General features: G+C 36.7%; 1 protein-coding gene across 9 annotated transcripts in view; it reads left to right on the forward strand.

Moving 5' to 3' along the window:
• SCAPER (S-phase cyclin A associated protein in the ER) overlaps positions 1-20567 on the forward strand; it is a 496989-nt gene that overhangs the window by 358517 nt on the left and 117905 nt on the right. For all 9 annotated transcript variants that reach the window (XM_082617344.1, XM_082617352.1, XM_082617349.1 and 6 more), the window contains one exon: positions 14631-14754. In XM_082617344.1, coding sequence (XP_082473470.1) covers positions 14631-14754 — 124 coding nt within the window. The remainder of the gene's footprint in view (positions 1-14630; positions 14755-20567) is intronic.

The following is a 20567-nucleotide window of genomic DNA, read 5'->3' on the forward strand; positions in this document are numbered from 1 at the left end:
GACACATGATTTTTCTGTTAAGTCATTTTTTTTATAGTACTTAAAAGAAGTAAGAAAAACGTTGACTTATTTCAGTTCAAGCTTTTTTTGGACTTGCAATTTTGTTCTTCTCAGGGAAACCACACAATATCTCCATATTATTAAACGTCTATCCCAAAGCATGACATAATCAAGTACCTGATGCAAGTTTCAGAGCATTGCATCATCCTATTCCTCTCTCTCTCTCTTTCCCAATAAGAAATGCAAAACTTCATTTTAGATGGGGTTGTTGTTTTACCAAAATTGCACTGGTAGATGCTGGATTCATGTTTTCTGATAAAATTTGCAGTTTTGAAACTTCTTTCTTAGCCCAGTCTACATTAAGGCATTTTCTTTCCATGTAGAAAGTTCTCAGGTAATATTTTGTTGGTTGAACATTTTTGGTTACGTGTCTACTTAAGAAAATCTTTAACTTGGACTGTCACTGGTAAATAACTCCTGGGATGTTACTCACAGCTTATTTGAGGCTCTAACTTGCTTGCTATTTCCTTTACACTAATGCCTTCTCCAGGGAATCATTTTCATCAAGCCTAGCTATTGATTCAGAGTTCAGGTTATTGCCTTACTGAAAATAAAAATTCATATAAATAGTTCTCAGCATTGACATTTGAGTTAATGTAAATACAAATCTCTCTATTTTTCAAATTTATGCATTCCAGCAAAGATGGTTGTAAAGCTAATTTCTATTAAGTGAATCCTATTTTCTTATTAATTTCCTTCTAAAATCAGCAGTGTATTTCTGTGAGGAAAGTGTCAATGCACTAAACAATTGATGTAGAGCTTGTGACCAAGTCCTTTGGTGTTCTAGACAGTGTAACACAGCAGTCTTACTGAAATACTCTGTAGCACTTTCAGAATTATGAACTATGTCGCACTTTGCTAACTTTGTAACTCTTTTCTTTTGTTACCATCTGGGACTTAGATTCTTGAGAAACACCTAAATAGGATGAAGATTATAATATCACATTTTACAAATATGTACACAGTCTAACACATAATGTATTTTAGGCTAAAATCTACTTCTATAAACATATTCACTTTCCCACTTGATTAGTTCTAGAACTGAAGCCAGGTATTTAGAATTAGAGAAAAGGGAATATAATGCACTAATGGATTAAACTCAGCTGGGATTTAGAGTCAGAGCATTAGAGTTCAAATACCAGCTTTGCCAGTATTTAGTGTGAGACCTGTCTCTTAAGACCTTTTTGTGCTGTAGTATTTTTCATCTGGGAAATGGGGGGAAAGATTTCTATCTCACAGGGTTGTTGTGAAGGTGAAATGCTAATATGTAGGAAAGGGCTTTGTGAATTGTCACACTCTAGCATGGGATACCAGTAGCACTGGGTCAGAATGCGGGATTGCCCTGCACACTGCAAGGTGTGTAATATCCCTTGGCCCATTAAATACCTCTGCCCTCAGTCATTGTGACAACCAAATATGTTATTATACCTTTACCCACATACCTAGGAGGTTGGTACAATTCTGATTGAGAGTTGTGTGCTGAGCAGTAGACTTGTGGAAATAAAACATTGTCCATACCCTCAGCGGGCCCATTCATTAAGAGGTGAGCTAAAGAGGGGAAGAGGTAATTTAGTATGATGTGCTAAGTATAACTAGAAGTATGCACCAAGTACAGAGATAACATGAAGGATGGAGTAATTAACTGCCATAGGAGGACACAGAATCTTTCCTGTAGGATATGCCATCTAAATTGGGTTTTAAAAGATAGATTCAGAGTTTGCCAAATTAACAAATCCTACTAGGCAGAGAGCACAGCATGTGCAAGATCATGGAGGCCTGAAATAATAGGATGTGCTTGGGACGCTGTACACATTTTGATATTCTTAGGACACAAATGTTCTAATAAGAGGAAAAAATATTAGAACACTGTCAGTACAATATCAAAAATAATTAAGTCTGAGGGAATTGGACAAAATGACTAATTCAGGGAAAAGTAAAAGGTATTTATTCCTTATTTATTTCACATTTTGGCAAGAAAAGTTTATATCTATTTCATTCACTCATCTTTCTATTAGTGCTGCCACTACCTTAATTTAAGCCCGTATTGCTTATGCTATTTTAACCAAAGAAGAATTCAGTCATTTAATATATTCTTTTATTGCCATGTACTTAGTACTTTGTTTAGTATTGTGGGTAAAAGATGAGTGAGAGAGAGAACCTTTACAAAGAAGTTGTTTTGAATCCCTGCAAAACACTTGGCATTGTCAGAAATACAAGAGTAATAAAACTGTTTTATAAATATATTACATTTATTTAACAGAGTTTTTGGCTTGTCTTCACCAATTTATCACATTATATAAATGAAGAAACTAAGGCTTAAAAAGACTGAACAATTTACCATCAGTTATCACACTGGCAGCTAGGACTGTGCATTCTATTCTGGTACTCTTCCTTCTCTACCTTATTGCCTACATGGTATCACCAAAGAGAGATATTATCAGTCTGCAGGTATTTGTTAAATTTCTTCTGAGATATGTGAGATTTTTATCTTCAAAGAGCTTACATCACAACTGGAAAGATAAGACTAATCAGTAAGTTACTCTACACCACATAACAAAAAAAAATTGAATTATTGAAGGTGTATGCAGAAAGTGCGATTTAATTTGTTTGAGTTTATAAGGGTCCTCAGTGGATCTCCTACAAAGCTGGTATTTACAGGGTAATGATGGCTATACTTTTGTTTCTGATATGTGAATATTTAACTTTTAAAAATTTAATATTTCTTTGATATCTTATAAAATATTACTGTCATCATTCCTGTGAGTAGCTTGGGGGTTTTTTGTTGTTGTTATTTAGTTTATTTGTTTAGTTTTTTACTTTTGGTGGAGATGGTATTGTTTGGTTGATTGGTTTAAGGCTTTTAAACCAATTATTGTAGTGGCTTCTTGGTGTGGGTACAGAAAATGCTTGTGGAATGATTTTTCCCTCCTAACAGGTTAGGAGCCAAAGAGGGACAACAGGAATGATCTAACAGAAATTGGGAAAGATGAACCAAAACCACTTGTAACTATCTGTATATATGAGACAAAATGTTCAGAGAAGATATAGCAATGAAGTCTAAAAAAGCAGTGCAACGTTTCTGTGTTACCTTAAACACCCTTCTCATGACTTAAATCAGGTGGCAAATATGGAGTAAATTTATCATAAGACTTATTTCCCATCAGTAACAGATGTGGGTACTATAGAGGTGGAAACCATGTGCCACCCCATGTATCTGCTACATTATAGCCCCTCATTAAGTGTTAATAAAATGGTATTTGCCAGTGTGGGTGAAATTTAGGATACAATCCATTGTTAATAAGCAATTCCTTATTTCTAGGCAGAATTATTGTAATATAATTCTAAATGTCTATTTTTAGATCAAGGTTTACTAGAAGTGAATAACTTTCCTCAAGACAATAAAAGTAAAAACATTGTTTTGCAAGCTAATTAGCCATAGTGATTGATAAATACTCATCTCCATTTGACATATTGAAGCATTTTGTTTATGTCTCAGAAGGCTGAACAGAAATGGTTACAGTTGACAGCTGTTGTACCACTAATAAGATTAAGTAACGAAATTAGTTGTGTCGACTTTAATCTGCTGTTTAACACTGCAAACCACCTGGGGTCTTCTCCAGAGCCAACATGTTTAATTGTGACTTTAAAATTATATAACCAGATCCTACTTAAGAACATATCTAAAGACTTGCTAATCATAACTGTCTTGTTATTAGACAAGACAGAGTTTAACACTAGACTTTAAAATTAATGTTTTAATTTGATGCTCATCCTACATTTTTAAATATACTTTTGTAATCTTTGAAACATAACACCTTCTCAGTGGGAGGTTAATTTTAGGAAATGCAGAAAGTCTAATTAGGTTTTGCTTAAAATATATATGGTTTCGCATTTAAAATTAGAATATGTCTCTGTGGAATAATTAAATTGCCTATCTAATTGTCCCAAATTCACCAATTAAAGAAGAACCCTTGAAATAACATATCCACTTGAAAGTTTCTTACTCCTGCTCTGAGGCATCATTATACTTAGGAAAATCATTTAATTAAAAAATTAATCTCAGTGTTATTAAAATGTTACATTGTAGAATATGATATGCAATGTAATAATCATTTGTGATTGTTACATTGAATTTTGATGCAAACTGAAGTGTAGGATGCACATAATATACATACCCATAGTAAAGATCGGTTGGTCAGCAGCATTATTAGCGTCTCGTCAAGACCCCTTGAGCTGTCTTGATTTGCAGTTCCTGGATGTTGGCCCCCCCCCTGCTATCCCCACCCACCCTAAGTGTTCTAGCAGCAGAATGGAGGGAGTCAGAGGTAGAGAAGGCAGTGTGGATTTACACTAGTCATCACTGTGCCAGTGGGAAAAGTTTTCCTCTTTATCCGCAGCTCACACGGATCCAAATGTCCAAATGTCCACTGCAAAAATACCTCCAAATTCTGTCACAAGTCCACATTCTTTGTGGTCACAAAAATATCAAAACTGAATCATCTCTTCCTTATTAAATTTTCTGCATCATTCTTCTGTCCTCAGATTTCTTGCTGAGAAGACATTTTCTTATTAACCAAGACTTGCTTATTCAATATCTTCAAATTTTCTCAATAACCTAATAACACTTAAAAAGACTTCCATGTATACAAGACCACATATAGAACTTTTTGCAAATACATTTTCCATGTTAAATACTATTTTGCTTTGCTTTCATTCAGTTTATTTTATTCTAATCAGTACTATATGTCTAAAATCTATTTGGTACAACAGACCAAGTGAACATTATTAAAATGAGACTGCTTTAGAAAATTTTCTCCCTTGCCTCAATAAACAACTTTATAAGCATAATCAAATAGCACTCTCTGTTAACACTCCATGTTAGCATTCCATGTTGTTTTATAATTTTAAATTCACTGGTTCAGTAATATACACTAGAGTCTTTCTACTTTCTGTAGAGAAGAACTAAGAGATCTGATACTAAAAGATTTGCAAATGAAAGCTGATTTTATTTGTTTTAAAAATTTAAAAATCATGAACTTTCCACATGTTTTCCAAGCTGGGTAGTGTTCTTTCTCTACCTTTTTTGGTTGAGGAAGAGAGTATTATATTCATTCGCTCTGTTGTCAGTGTTTATTTTTTAGTTCCTGATACGTATAGACCAGGAAGTGATTTATGTGCTTTGGATACATTACAGAATAAAAAGTAATAAATGTGCAAAAGATTTGAATAGATACTTCACCGAAGAAGACACACAGATGGCAAGTAAGTGTATGAAAAGATGCTCTACCTCATTAGGAAATACAAGTTCAAACCACAAGAAGAGACTTCATCATACCTACTAAAATTTCATAAAAAAGAAAATTGATACTACCAAGTGCTGGTGAGCATACAGAGCAATTGTAACTCTCTTACTTACACTACTAGTGGGAAATGCACAATGGAACAGCCACTTTGGAAAACAGTGTGTAAGTCTCTCATAAAATTAAATATATACTTACTATATGGCCCAGCAGTCCCACTCCTAGTTACCCCAGATAAATAAAACAAAATATGTGCTCACAAAAACCTGTAAATGAATGTTTATAGCAGCTTTATTCATAATTGCCCCAAACTTGAAACAACCCAAATATTCTTCAACTGGTAAATGAATAAGCAATCCATAAGCATGGAAAGTATCTATGCAATTAAATACTATTCTGAAATAAAAAGGAACAGACTGTCTATGCATGCAGCAACACGGATGAATCTCAGATGCATTGTACTAAGTGAAAGAAACCAGAGTCAAAAAGCTGCATATGGAATGATTCAATTTCTATGACTGAAAAAGGCAAAACTACAGAATTAGAACACAGATATGTGATAGTCAGGGGTTAGGAGAGGAGATGACTAGAAAGTAACCATCCAGGGGAATTTGGGAGATGATGGTTCTATATCTTTATTGTGGTTGTGGTTTCACTGCTGAACGCATTTGTCAAAACTCTGTGCACTAAAAAGGGTAAATGGTAACTGTGTATAAATTGTACTTCAAATTTTAAAATTACATATTGAAAGTTCAAAAGAGCACATGATATATAAATGAAAGAAAATTCATTTATCATTAGACTTTTCAATATCAGTGTTTTATTTCAGAAGAAAATGAAGTAACATTTTTAATACACTCAAGAAAAGAAGATACATGCCAAAGAGTTTATATTCAGCAAAATTGACCTTCCCTTATAAAAGGCACAGACACTTATCAGTATGCAAGCACTCAGGGAATATTGTTCCCACAAGACCTTGCTAAGGAGCCTAATAGAGAACAAGCTTCAGACAAGCAATGAATATAGATACATTGACGTGTGGACTGATAGTGAACATTAAATATGTAATTATGGCACTAAAACTAAAGAAGATTAAGAGGGAGAGTGTAGTATGAGATGACTGTATGTTCTGACGGTGTAGCTAGTACAGCCTCTTTGGAGGTGAGGGATAGGTATGGCATATGCCAAAATATTTTTAACTGTTTTCAGTAATCATAATTAGTGTACTATTAATTTTGTTATTCTCAAACTGCTGTGTGTTATAATGTAGCATAAAGCAAATAAGTAATCATGGGTATTCTAACTCTGTCATCCTTGCTGCTCTTAAGGACCAGGATTCTCAGTGTCAAAGAGAGGAAAGAGAGCTGTTATATGTTGATAGAAGAGTTTGAAGAAAAAATCCCGTAGTCCTGAGTTTGAATCTGAAATAGCAATATGAATTTACAAGATACTTGATCTTTAACTGGGGATGGGTTCCCACCCCAGTCATTCTAATGAGTGTTTAAAAAAGCAGAATAGTGGAAAATGTGGTTAATTAATGCGTTAGCATGTTCCACAGTTGTACATTCTTGTATATTCTCCTTGAAACAAGGAAGACAGTTGTCCCTTCATTTAGACATCTCTGTGCGCAGCCAGCTCTGTGCTGCATACTATGAGGGCCCCAAAAAGGATGAACCAGGCAAGGACCTTGCTTAGAACTAACTTAAAGTAGTTGTATAATAGAATAGAGTTTTCCGTGCTTTGACACTAGTCTCAGTTTTTAGCCTCCAGAATTGGCACATGCAGCTTTCAGGTGGGCCAGTCCTGCAGGGCCAGGCCTACATCACAGGCCCCGTTCTGTGAGGGGCCACTCACTTGGTGGGTCCAGTTAGGGTGTTAGAATTCTAATTGCAGTTGCATCTCCCTAGTTTCAAATAATTCTTTTTAATAATATCTTAAAAAGTTCTTTTAGTTTGGAGCTTCATAAAGACAAAACATAATTTGAGAATGGCAATGCATATAAGCTATATGCCATTTATTAAATGCTTAATGCAAACAAAATGTACGTGGTAAATTATAATATGTTTGAGAGCTCTGGTTTTAATATTCATTTCTCCCTTCCCTAGGAAACTGGTATTACTCCAGGGCTGTGTGTTCTGGTTCAGTCCAGATAATCTTCTTTCCTTAAATTATATCATTTGCTGTGTTTTGTGATGTTCTGTCTCTTTCCTACACTTATCCACATCAAGCCAATCCTTTTCTTACATGAGGGCCGAAACAGTAACTGATGAAAATTCCAAGTTTCTCTTTGCAGCTGTATTGGTGTGACTCTTATTACTTGCTGTGCCTACTTAGCACAGAATTTTGCTCTGCAGGAACTTAAAGCCTTCACTCACCTCCATGTGTATAAGCTATATGCCATTTATTAAATGCTCAATGCAAGCCAGAGGCATTTGGTAAATTATAATTTATAATATAAGGACTCTGGTTTTAAACTGCCAACGGCAGTTGTTTTTAAATGTCTGCTTTCTTGACACTGGTATGAGATAGTGGATTTTGGTGAACAGTGTTTCCTGAAAAGTCTTAATCACTGGAAACTGCATAAGGATATAAGCTTACATACTTCCTTAGTTATATTATTTTATCAAGTCCTCTTAGGCTGCAACCACCTGGGGCTTTTCTATTTAACTATTTCATAACATCTTAGATACTAATCTTAATGTCGGAGGTGTACTACACTTGTATTCTATTAGTGTCCTTTTGGGGTATAAATAGGTTCCTGTATTTATTGCTAAAATACCCAGCTTTGTGATGCCTTTTCTGTCCCCTGCTTTTCAGAGGAAACATTTTCAGTGAGAAGACTTACTGACACAAGATTCACTCATGTATTCATGATTATTTGGAGCAGAAAGCCTTTATCTAAACCCAACCACAGTGTACTTTTGACAGAAAGGACAGTAAGATTTTACTGTCTTCTCAGAAGATACTTTTAAAATCTGGGGCTTTCTGTTTGATGTTAAAAAGTGCTTCCAGTCATTTGAGTTTTAAATTACAAGGAAAGCTGCTTGGGCAGACCACCCAAGCTGGGTTCAAAGAAATGATCTTTCTAAGACAGGTGCTCTTCAAATAGAGGTTGTTTTTCAAACAAGTTCTACTAAGTGGACAAGTTTTTCCTGACCCTGAGATTTTTGGTTACTGCCCCCCACCTGCCCCGCCCCGCTTTTTTCTCATCAGAAAGTAGTTTCTTTGTGGAAGTTTCTTTGGAGAGTTTTGTGAGCATAAGATTATACAGATGCATATTCCATACTTTACTAGTAAATGCAGTTTTTTTAATGCACAGAGGGCTTTAGGACAAAATCCCCTACCATGTGCTGTTTGCTTTTTCATGTGTATGTTTATTTATGCCTTACGATATTCCACAAAAGATTTTAGACAAGTTGTAGGGATTTCATTGAATAAGACAGAAAAAAAGAGATTAGAAATCAAGACCATAAAAATTATAGATCAAAACCAAAGGGAAAAGAGGATACAATTATAGAACTATAATTCCACGTGTCATTCTAAATATAGTACCCTCATTTTTTTTAAGCCTTGAGGGATCTATAGTTACATGTGTTAGTCCCACTATAAAGCTGCAGTACACAAAACAATGTGATATTGGCACAATGCTGAACAATATTATCAACTAGACTAGGAAACCAGGGAATATATCCTATATATATAGTTATAGTAAAGGTGGCATTTCAAACCAGTAGAGAAACGGTGAATTATTGAGTAATCTCTGGGGCGGGGGGTGGAATTTAGGCTTCTGCCTCATGCCACACCCCAAAATAAATTTTAAATGATTTGATAGTAAATTATAAAACCATAAAATTACCACACACAGTGATGATTAAAGAAAAATAAATACAAATGGCTAGACACAGACATGTAGTTACCTCATCTTATAGTGAAGAATAACCTTTTAAAGGATAAAAGGAAAGGAAGAAAAAAATAAATCACAAAGAAAGAATTATTTGACTACCTAAAATTGTTTAGCTTCAGTACATAAAAAATGCTTTCAAAATAACAAGCAAAATTAATGGCAGTAGGTAAACTGGAAAATATATTAACAACATGTATTAACCCTTTGTTATATTTATATTGAGAGAATCCTTATAAATCACTAAGAAAAAGATAAAAACCTCCAATAAAAATTTTAAAATAGAGGATAAGAATAATTAACAAAAAGATAAGTGGCTACTTACCTTATACCTTATCCCACAATCAATTTCATAGCTTGCATTTAAATGCAAAAATCTATGAAAATGCCAGAAGTAAATTTAAAAGAATGTTTTTATAATCTTGATGTGGGAAGGTCCTTCTAAGTTTTACACAATACCCAGGTGTACTAAAGGGAAAGTTTGACAGATTTTATCAAATAAAAATGAAAACATTCTTTATGACAGAAAACAAAAAATTTAGATAAGCAACAGACTGGAAAAGTTATTTGCTACATATGATGATAAAAGGTTAATATCTTTATTATTGGTAAAGAGCCTTATAAATCAATAAGAAAAAGAGAGACCCCCCCAATAGAAAAATGGGTAAAAGGTTCACAGTGATAATTCAAGAAAATATAAATATACATTGGCAATAAGCACATGAAAAAGTCTTTGATCACACTAGTAATAAAAGAAATGCAACCCTTTAAAAATTCCATTTTTAGCTGTCAGATCAGTAACAGTTGTTTATAATGAAATTATCTGGTGTTGGTAAAAACATGGAGAAACTCTTTTTCTGGGAGTATAAATTGGTTTAAAATATTTTTTTTCTGGTGGGCAATTTGAATTTTGCAGTGTCTATCAAAAATCTTAAATGTTCATATCCTTTGACTCAAATTATCATTGCTGAAAATTCATCCTAAGGAAGCAGAAGGATTTGTTCAGTACAGCTATTGTGAACATGAGTTGTGCTATTGAGCACATCCTATGTTTGTGGAGCTCCCAAGCATATAATGTGGCCCTCCCACTATAGAGCATGAGAATGCCAGGTATTTGCTTCCCAGTATTCTTTGTGTCTAGTATATAAACTTGTGACCTAGGCTTCATGACCCAACATACCCACTCCAGACTTTTACTCTGAGGCTAATGAAGTAAGAAGCAAGGACATCCCAAACTCTATTCTTTTGACAATTGGAGGCAGCTGCATCTGGTGTCCAAAATCATAGTGTGAGTTCAAGCTGTGGCATATGGTGCCCAGTGTTTTTTTTAGCAGATCAATTTCATGGTATGTGATTTGGATATTGGTCCAGGCAGTGTAACTTCTATGCCTGTGTTTTCTAAATCCTATGATATACCCAATAGCCTGTCAGTTAACTTCCTTAATATCTAAGTCAGCCAGAGCTTACTTCCTGTGGCATATAACTAAGAACTCTGAATATTAAAACAGTGTTGTTTATAACGTTGAAAATTGGGCACAATAGTAAGGGATTGATTGAAGTAAAATTTTATATCCATTGGATGACACTGTTCCATCTTTTAAAATCTATAATATTTCTCAATGTAAGTATTTTAATCAGAAAAGGAATTTAAAATAAGAAATTGGATGTCTACAAAACTGTTGGAAAAAGTTGTAGACCTTTTGTTGTTGACTCCAAAACAATACCAGACATATCCACTGGGGGCGCTGCTCCCTTTGAGGCCAAACACAAGTTAGGAAGGAAATAAGCTAATGCCACACACAACTTTCTCTCACAACCAGGAAACCACAGAATGGGTACTTAAGGCTGCAGATCAGGTTAGGAAATCAAATCAAGTAGTACAAGTTATCCCACTGGTTCTTGACACACAGAATTCGGGAAATGGAACCTGAATACTACTGCAGGAAAACCTCACTTTTCCAAACCTTGCTTGATAAGGACAACAACCAATGGCAGGGGGAGATGGCCTTGGCTCACTTCACCCTCCAAGTCTTGTGTGATACCATTTGTGTGGGAGGGAACAACTCTTGCATATGCACAGACTACTTCTGGAAAGATATGTAAACTAGTAACCATGGTGATTTCTAAGGTAGGGAACTGAGTGGCTGAGGGAAATAAGTAAGAGGGAGATACTTTTCACCATGCTTTTTTGTGTGTGTTGTACTAAGGTCATCATTCCTATTCAAAAAGTTACCAAGTTAAATTTTATTTGTATTGAAGCTCAGTAGTTTTTACTGTACTCCAAGGGAACACACCCACAGGTGTCCCCAGGTCTCTGAGGAACCCTTCAAGGCTCTTTGAGAGGAGAACAAAGTAGGGTCCTGGGTCCCCCACTTCTGCTTCAGTTAGCAGAGGTCTGATTTTATCTGTTCTTTGGTTTAGGCTTCTGAAAAACATTTTGTTAGCTTTTAAGCTTCTGAGTAAGAAAGCATTCTGCTGCTTTATTTAAAAAATTGAAGACCAGTGTTATAGAAGGATTTTTTTTAAGATTTTTTTTGATGTGGACCATTTTTAAAGTCTTTATTGAATTTGTTACAATACTGCTTCTGTTTTATGTTTTGGTTTTTTGGCCCCGAGGCATGTGGGATCTTAGCTCCCTGTCCAGGGATTGAACAACACTCACCCCCGGCATTGGAAGGCAAAGTCTTAACCACTGGACCACCAGGGAAATCCCTATAGAAGAACATTAAATGTCATGGAGAAATATTCATTGTACACATATTAACTAAGTGAATATTTGTAAGAAGAGAAGATTGGAAGTACAAATACCAATCATCTCTTGATAGTTTTTACTGTTTATTTGTGCTTCTCTTTCCCAAAGTTATGACAGTTATCTAAAATTATTTTTATAATCACAAATACATGTTATTTTTTAAATTAAAAAGAAAAGCCCTCTTGAAAAATCTAAATATGTTACCTAATAACTGAAATAATGCTGATTTGCATTTGTGGAGAATTTGTTAGGTAGCACCTCCAAATCAATGTGTCATAAATGAGTTACATGTAGGCCACGATTTCCTGTACAACCCTCGGATTAAGTCAGGCCAGAGCTGAGCCTCCTCCTGGCTCCCTTCAACTTAGAGTCCTTTCGTTGTTTTGTTTTGTTTGCGGTACGAGGGCCTCTCACCGCGTGGCCCCTCCCGCCGCGGAGCACAGGCTCCGGACTCGCAGGCCCAGTGGCCACGGCTCACGGGCCCAGACACTCCGTGGCACGTAGGATCCTCCTGGACCGGGGCACGAACCTGTGCCCCCTGCATCGGCAGGTGGACTCCCAACCACTGCGCCACCAGGGAAGCCCCCTTTCGTTGTTTATGCCAGTATACCATGAAGAAATTTGGGACACACTGTGCTTTATTATCCTGAAAATAATAGCTTCTATAGCACACTTTGATTGGATTTTTTAAATGTTTTATTTGTGCATTTCTTAACAAGAATAATAAGATTAATAACACTAACGAAGTCTATCATTATTAAGTATTTAAGCATGTGCCAGGCACTGTCCTAAGTATAATATTTTACATCTGTTATCTCATTTAATTCTCATGATAACCATGTGAAGCTTAGGTATTATTATCTCAGTTTTATAGGTAAGAAAATGGATGCTAAGATATTAAATGAGTAACTTGCTAGAACCTCAAATGGCACAACTGGGTTTCTAACCTAGTGTCTTATTCCAGTACCTCTACTCTTAACCAATGTATTCTAATGCTCAGTTTCCAGTAACCTATCAATTATGTGAAGCAAGATACAACTATATCAGACAAACAGATGATTACAAGTACAGGAGGGGCTGTCTTCACCATCTTTCTCCTACTAGAGCATCAGCTCCATGAGGACAGAGAGCTTGTCTGTCTTGTCCACCTAGCACAGAGCCTGGAAAATCATAGGCACTTAGATATTTGTTGAATGAATGAATACCCACTTGTTGGTTCTTAGACCTGTACTTTTCAACTCTAGCTATACATCAGAATTGCTCATAGAACTTTTGAAACATGCAGATGTCTAGAGCCCTCCCATTCCCCAACTAGCATCTCCAGGGGAGGAACTCAGGCAAGTATATATCTTTAAAGATATACAGGTGATGCTAGTGCTCTGTCAAACTCTAGAGCCCCTATTCCAGAACAGTGGCCCTCTGACTTGAAGATGCATCAGAATTACCTGTGGAATTTGTTAAAACACAAATTGCTGGACTCTACCCCCAAAGTTTCTAGTATTTAGTAACCTGGGGTGGAACCTGAGAATTTGCATTTCTAAAAGTTCCCAGGTAATATTGATGCTACTGGTCCGTGGTTCACACTTTAAGAATTGTTGTTCTAGAGGATTGGTTGTAAGGGACTAAATCAAAACACTTATACATGGGCCTCCCTGGTGGCGCAGTGGTTGAGAGTCCGCCTGCCGATGCAGGGGATACGGGTTCGTGCCCCGGTCTGGGAGGATCCCATATGCCGCGGAGCGGCTGGGCCCGTGAGCCATGGCCGCTGGGCCTGCGCATCCGGAGCCTGTGCTCCGCAACGGGGGAGGCCACAACAGGGAGAGGCCCGCGTACCGCAAAAAGAAAAAAAAAAAAAAAAAAAAACAAACACTTATACATAGGACTTAAGCAGGAGATTTAGTCAGACAGGCAGGAATCAACATTAATCACTCAGGCAATGCAGGTTAATCACAGTTTTCAAAGCACTCAGAAGAATACCCATTGAGTGTTGCTCCAAATGTTTCTTTGAACAGTGGCATATAATTTTTTAATCCTTAAGAAAAAAAAACATTTCTTTGATGGGTTTCACCTTAGACTGTTTTATTCTCTAGGTCCTCCCCTGCTCAGTCTCTGAGCAGGTGTGGTGCTCACTCCCCAGAACTCTGCAGTTCTTGTCTCACAGGGAAAGCCTCTAGTTTCTCCTCATGTGTGCTCCCTTCTTCCATCATCTGCCCTTGTCGACCAGGAGATCTAGCAACAGGAGCTTTGGCAGACCTTTTTTTCTGGGTATTATTCAAAGAATTCTAGGTCCCAAAATTCCTGGGTAATATCTAATCTTAGATTATAAAGACCTTGTCAGTAGACTGGTAAGTACATTTCCATTGCCTGCTGCTGCAACTAAGAAATTAATAAGAGGCAAGAATTAGTTACTGATGAACACTGGGCTGTGGATAAAAATTACAAGCTTTTATATCTAGCTGATGGACCTTGCACCTAGTAATATTTGGCTTGTTTTTTTTTTTTTAGAGTGACTTCTATCCCATGCCTGTTGCTTTTATACCATTCATTTTATGTATTTTAAATTGTTTACAGAAGAGCTGCACGGGTTTTATAAGTGGTGTTTTTCTCCTTCTGTTAGGTCTCTCTGCAATGCAGTCAATGTTTACAACCTCACCTGCAATAACTGTTCAGAAAACTGCACTGATGTTCTGTTTAGTAACAAGATTACCTTCTTGATGGACCTCCTCATACACCAGTTGACGGTATGTAATATTATTGCTTTGAATTAGAAGCAGCTAAGATTTGAGAAATATCCCCTGTAGAGAAAACTAAAAGCTTATTTACTCTCCAGATTGGAAAAAAAAAAAAAAAAAGTGAAGATGATTGGGAGAGTAAAATAGGAACTGGCAGAAAAACCTCTTAATTTGAAAATCTTATATTGCAGTCTCCTAAGTTCCAATATTTGATGGGTAATATACTTGTAGCACTTGCTGAGATCATAAATTTACATGATCAGACTAGGGCTTTGGAATGAGTTAGGCTCAAAGGTAAACCTCTGAGGCCGTAGGAATGAGTGCTGTAGAAGGGAAGACAGCTGGGAAAGTCTCAAAACCTCTCTTACCAGCTCAGTTAAAAGGGTCAGTTTAAAAAGGACTTTTTGATAACCATTGATATATTTTTTTGAAGGAAGAAACGCCTCTGTCAGAAAGGGGCAAACCTGTTATACTTTTGCAATGGGAACAAGCAGCCAATTGTAGCCTTAAGTTTTACTTCAGTTCACAGGTGTTGAAAGAGGTAAGCTCAGCATAGTATCCAAAGGTTTAGGCCTGTCAACTGCAGTCTCCAGAACACAGCCCTGGGGCCAGAATTTTCTTGGTCAAGTTTCTGAGCCCCTGAGATATTGGCACAAAATCTCTCTCAAGCTGCAAGGTTATAACACAGGAGATTTATTTTTCAGAACCGATCTACTTTTACTCAGCACATATTTCTAATAGCTCTTCCTAAACTGTGTGCCTTTTGCTCTCTTTCCTTCTCCACTTGGTTAATTTCTACACATTCTGCAGACCTTTACTGAGACATAATGGCACCTTCTTTATGAAACCTTCCCCAACCTGACTCTTTCCTCAAGTCCAGGTTAGGTGTTCTTCTTACATGCTCCTCTGCATTATGTCATTCATAGAATTAATCACATTGAATTGTAATTAACTGTTTACTTGTCCATTTCCCCAACTAGCCATAAAATCAAGGAGGACAGGAGGTAATTTATCACTTTCTCCGAGATCCTAACACAGGGCCTGACACAGTAGCTTCAGTATGTCTTTGATGAATATATAAGTAAATAAATGGAACCCCATAAGTTTCAAGCTGAAAATCAGAAAGGAAATTATGAGGCCCTTACATGTAGGTATACTGACAATGAGAAGGGAATGCAGTGAGAGAGAACAAAAAACACAGACCTAGAACTGTTACACAGTGCAATAATGGCTATTTATAGTGATGACACTGAGTCATCACTTGAGGGCTAAGTTATATGTGGTTTTATCTATAAAAGAAGGCATTGAAATACGAGTTACACATTTAGCAAAATTCTATCAGAAATAGTTGAAAGGCAGGGGCAAGGAGAAAAGACTTAGCATTTGTGGTATGGCCTTATATTCCAGGTATTTTAATATATATTGCTTCATTTAATTTTTAAAACAGAAAGTCAGTATTATTATATCATTTTACAGATGAGGAAACTTGAGTCCCAGAGAGGTTGGCTTGCCCAGGGCTACATAGATAGTAAGTCACGGAGTCAAGAGTCCAACCTAGGTCCGTCAAACCCAAATTAAGGGACATTCTACACAAAAATTGACTTGTACTTTTCAAAAGTGTCAGTGTCATGAAAGAAAAGGAAAGGTTAGAGAACTATCACAGACTGGAGGAAACTAAGGAGATCTGACAATTAGATGTAATGTGGGATCCTAGACCAGAAAAAGGATGTTAGTGAGAAAACTAGAAAATTCAAATAAGCTCAATAGAATAGTTAATTTTATTGGCTCACTTCTTGCTTTCAGTAATTATACTATGGTTTTGTAAGGTGTTAACAGTAGGGGTACTGGCTGAAGGGAACTCTACTATTCTTGCATCATATCCTGTTTTTAAGTCTTCTTGCATATTCTTTCACATTTAAAAGCCATTCTCTTTTTTTTTTTTTTTTTTTTTTTGCCATACGCGGGCCTCTCCCTGTTGTGCCCTCTCCCGTTGCGAAGCACAGGCTCCGGACACACAGGCTCAGCGGCCACGGCTCACGGGCCCAGCTGCTCCACGGCATGTGGGATCCTCCCGGACCGGGGCATGAACCCATGTCCCCTGCATTGGCAGGCGGACTCTCAACCACTGCGCCACCAGGGAAGCCCCGCCATTCTCTTTTGTTACTTGTCCTGTTCAAAGTATATAATTTATATTCTTCCATTACCAATTTTAAATTATTTTAAAATAAGTAAAAACTAAAAAACCAAATCCCATGCTCTCTCACTGTTGCATGCTGCATCATCTGGAAGAATTTACTCTGTGAAACCTATTCTATATTGCTAATGGAAGAAGATACATAAATGTACTTTGAACAGAACAGGTAACAAAAGAGACATTTGAAATGTGAAGGAATGAGCAAGAAGACTTACAGACAAGATCCTCCATCCTAGCTAGGTTGTCTAGAATGTCTCTTCATTCTTTTCTGATCGAAACCTTTTCTTATTGTATGAGGTAGTTTGTTTATTCTCTCACTTAATAATTGTAAGCGCCTACTATTTCCAGTTCCAGAGAAGCATAAGACATGATCCCAACCATCCAGGAAATTCCTGCATAGGAGTGGTAATAGACATGTAAATTGCATATAAAAATGGTGTGTTGGAAACCTGTACAGAGTATAGTGGAGCACAGAGGAAGGAGCTCAGTAGCCTCCGCCCGGGACATCACAAAGGAGGGACATTTGAGCTAGACCTTATCTCCTCATAATAGCTTTCAGTTACTAAGTGCCTACTATGTGCCAGGAGCTTGTAAAAGTAGCTTGATCCTCTCCCTGTATTTTGAAATCCCCAGTTTTCTTTGAATAATATTCCCTTACTTGTGACCTCAAGGTTTCTTGACACTCAGAAAGCTTTTAGTCTCCCAACCAGTGGATATCACCACATTCTATGTTTATTTTGTTCAGTTTAGAACTGGGATCCTGGGATATTAGTTTATCAAACACATTTTATCCCTCCTATATGTGGCACTTTCTGGTTTCTGCTGTTCCTTTTGGCTTTTTATTCTCTAGCTGTCAATTCTAATACTGCTGTGATAGAGTTTGTGATAGTTGGGAGAGGAGGGTATGTTTTCTAAGTTGGGGAAGTAGAAGGTGGTGGTGGCTAGTGATGGTGATTTTTACATTTCTGGAAATCACTTGAGTGCATTTCCATTTTTATTGCTGACTTGTTTTGATATACATGTAACTGAAATATGGATCACTAACTTGTTAGTACCCTTTAAGTAAAGGATAGAAAATAGTCATCAACACATTTTCCAGAAGGATTAGAAAGAAGCATAAAAGAAGCTAATTAATTGAGATCTGGTGGAATTTATATGACACCTGATTTTAGGACACTTCAGCCTTTCTGGTTCTTCAGCAAACTGAGATGGTTTAGAAGACTTTCTTTTCCCCCAGTCTAGCTGTTTGGAGTTTGTTTTAGCACTCTTGTATTTCATCTCAATTATGTGCAAAGCATCGTACAGATTCCAGGGTTACAGAGGTGAATTGGACACAGTTCCTTTCCTCTAGAAGCCCACAGTTGAAAAAGGAACAACTTACATACATTAACATTAAAGGAAAGCTATGAGAAGTTCTGTAACATAATCAGAGCTACAGAGTAGCCCACGCAGCCTAAAAGAGTGCCTGGCACATAAGAGGTGCCTGTTAAATATTTGATGAATGAATGAATGAGTTCTAATTGGAGCATTGGAGAGGCTTTCGGGAAGAAATTGTATTTGCCCATGCCTTGAGGAAGGATGGAAATTCTACAGTTCTGGATTATGACTTTTACAAAAGCTAAATTAGCATATGTGGCACTGTAAAAGCTTTTTCTTGCAGCACAGATTCAAAGTAGGATTTTTAAGATAAGGTCTTGAGGAATTTATTTGGAGTCATGTAAAAACAGTACATTTAGACAGGCATGATCTAGGATGAAGGCTAACAGAAATGTATTATCTTCCAAAAAGTATGAAAACTTTAAAATATGTTAAAGCAGATTTCATTCAATAAGTAATTGTTAAGAATCTTCTGTGTACCTAAATCATTTCAGTGCTTAGAAAAGTAGGCCTCTACCTTCAAAATGTCTCCTTGAGGAGACCAGACATGCACATTAGGAGGCAATAAAAAGACCAGTGAAAAAGAGTAAACTGGCAAAATAGGAAGTCCCAGTTCTCATTCCCCACAGAGATACTTAACAACTATATACAGACCAAAATACCATTATGAGAACTCTGGTAAACAGTTAAGATATTGCAATACCCCAGATGATCTCAAAGCCAAGAACAGCTACATTGATGTGGGTAAGAAGAACTGTTTTGCTTTACTCATGATCGCCCCTCTCTCAAGTTGGCACAGCTCCACACTGGAAGATAATACCCCAGCTCATGGGTTCTCCCCTTTAGGAGGGAGGGGAGTTGAGTGTGAGTCCTGCATTCTGGCTTTTTGGAGGACTGCCAGGGGACTTGTATCTGTCTCACCTGACTTATGGCACTGACAGGAAACTGGCATACTTTGGATGACTGGCAGCCCCTGAGAACCAGAGAACTTGCAGTGCTGCAGGCAGACACCAGAGGGAGCAAGAGATTATGATCTCCTGAAACAGAAACCAGCAAGCCTTTCTAATTGAGGAATTGCACACTCAGGCCCAGAGAAGTCCTATCCCCTACAAAAGTGTCAGAGAATGCCTAATTCCCTAGTCAAGGTGATTGGTGTCTTCCCCTTTACAAAGCCAATATGTACAGTCTAAAAGTCATGCTTGTTTTTTCAAATGTGCAGATCCCAACACAAAGTTATAAGACACACAAAGAAAAAGGGAAACATGGCCCCTACAAAGAACAAGATAAATCTTCAAAACCAGCCCTAAGGAAGCAGGTATATGAATTACCTGACAAAAAATACAAAATAATCATCATAAAGATGTTCTATGAACTCAAGAAAATGATATATGAACAAAATGAAAATAACAAAGAGGTAGAAAATATAAAAAGAACCAAAGACAAGTTTCGGAGCTGAAGAATACAATAATTGAACTGAAAAAATTAGAGGAATTCAAGATCAGCATTGATCAAACAGAAGAAAGAATCATTGAACTAAAAGATAGGTCATTTGAAATTATCCAGTCAGGAATAAAAAGAAAAAAGAATGAAAAAAGCCTAAGGGACTTATGCTGTACTGTAAAGTAGGCAAATGTATGTACTATGGTAGTCCCAAAAGGAGAGAGAAAGAGAGAATGGGGCAGAAAGCTTATTTAAATAAATAATGGCCTAAAATTTCCCAGTCTAGTGAAGGAAAGGGAATCCAAATTCAAGAATTCCAACAGATCCTAACTTTGATGAACCCAAAGAATCTCACAGAGACACATTATAATCAACTTATCAAAAGTCAAAGACAGAATTTTGAATGTAGCAAAAGGAAAGCAACTTGTCACATGCAAGGGAACTCTCATAAAACAATCAGTGGATTTCTCACCAGGAACACTACAGGCCAGAAGGGAGTGGAAGGTTATAATCAAAATGCTAAAAGAAAAAAAGGCCAACCAAGAACACTATATCCAGCAAAACTATTCTTCAGAAATGAAGGAAAAATAAAAACTTTCCCAGATAAATAAAAGCTAAGGGAATTCATCACCACTACTAGACCTGCTTTACAAGAAATTCTAAAAGGAGTCCTTCAAATGGGAACAAAAAGACACTAAATAGCAACATGAAAGCATATGAAAGTATAAAGCTTACTGGTAAATGTAAATATATAGACAAATACTGAATGCTGTAATACTGTAATGGGAGGGTGGTTAAATCACTGTTAATT

This window comes from Mesoplodon mirus (genome assembly GCF_964341445.2).
Source record: "Mesoplodon mirus genome assembly, chromosome: 4".
Lineage (NCBI taxonomy): Eukaryota > Metazoa > Chordata > Mammalia > Artiodactyla > Ziphiidae > Mesoplodon > Mesoplodon mirus.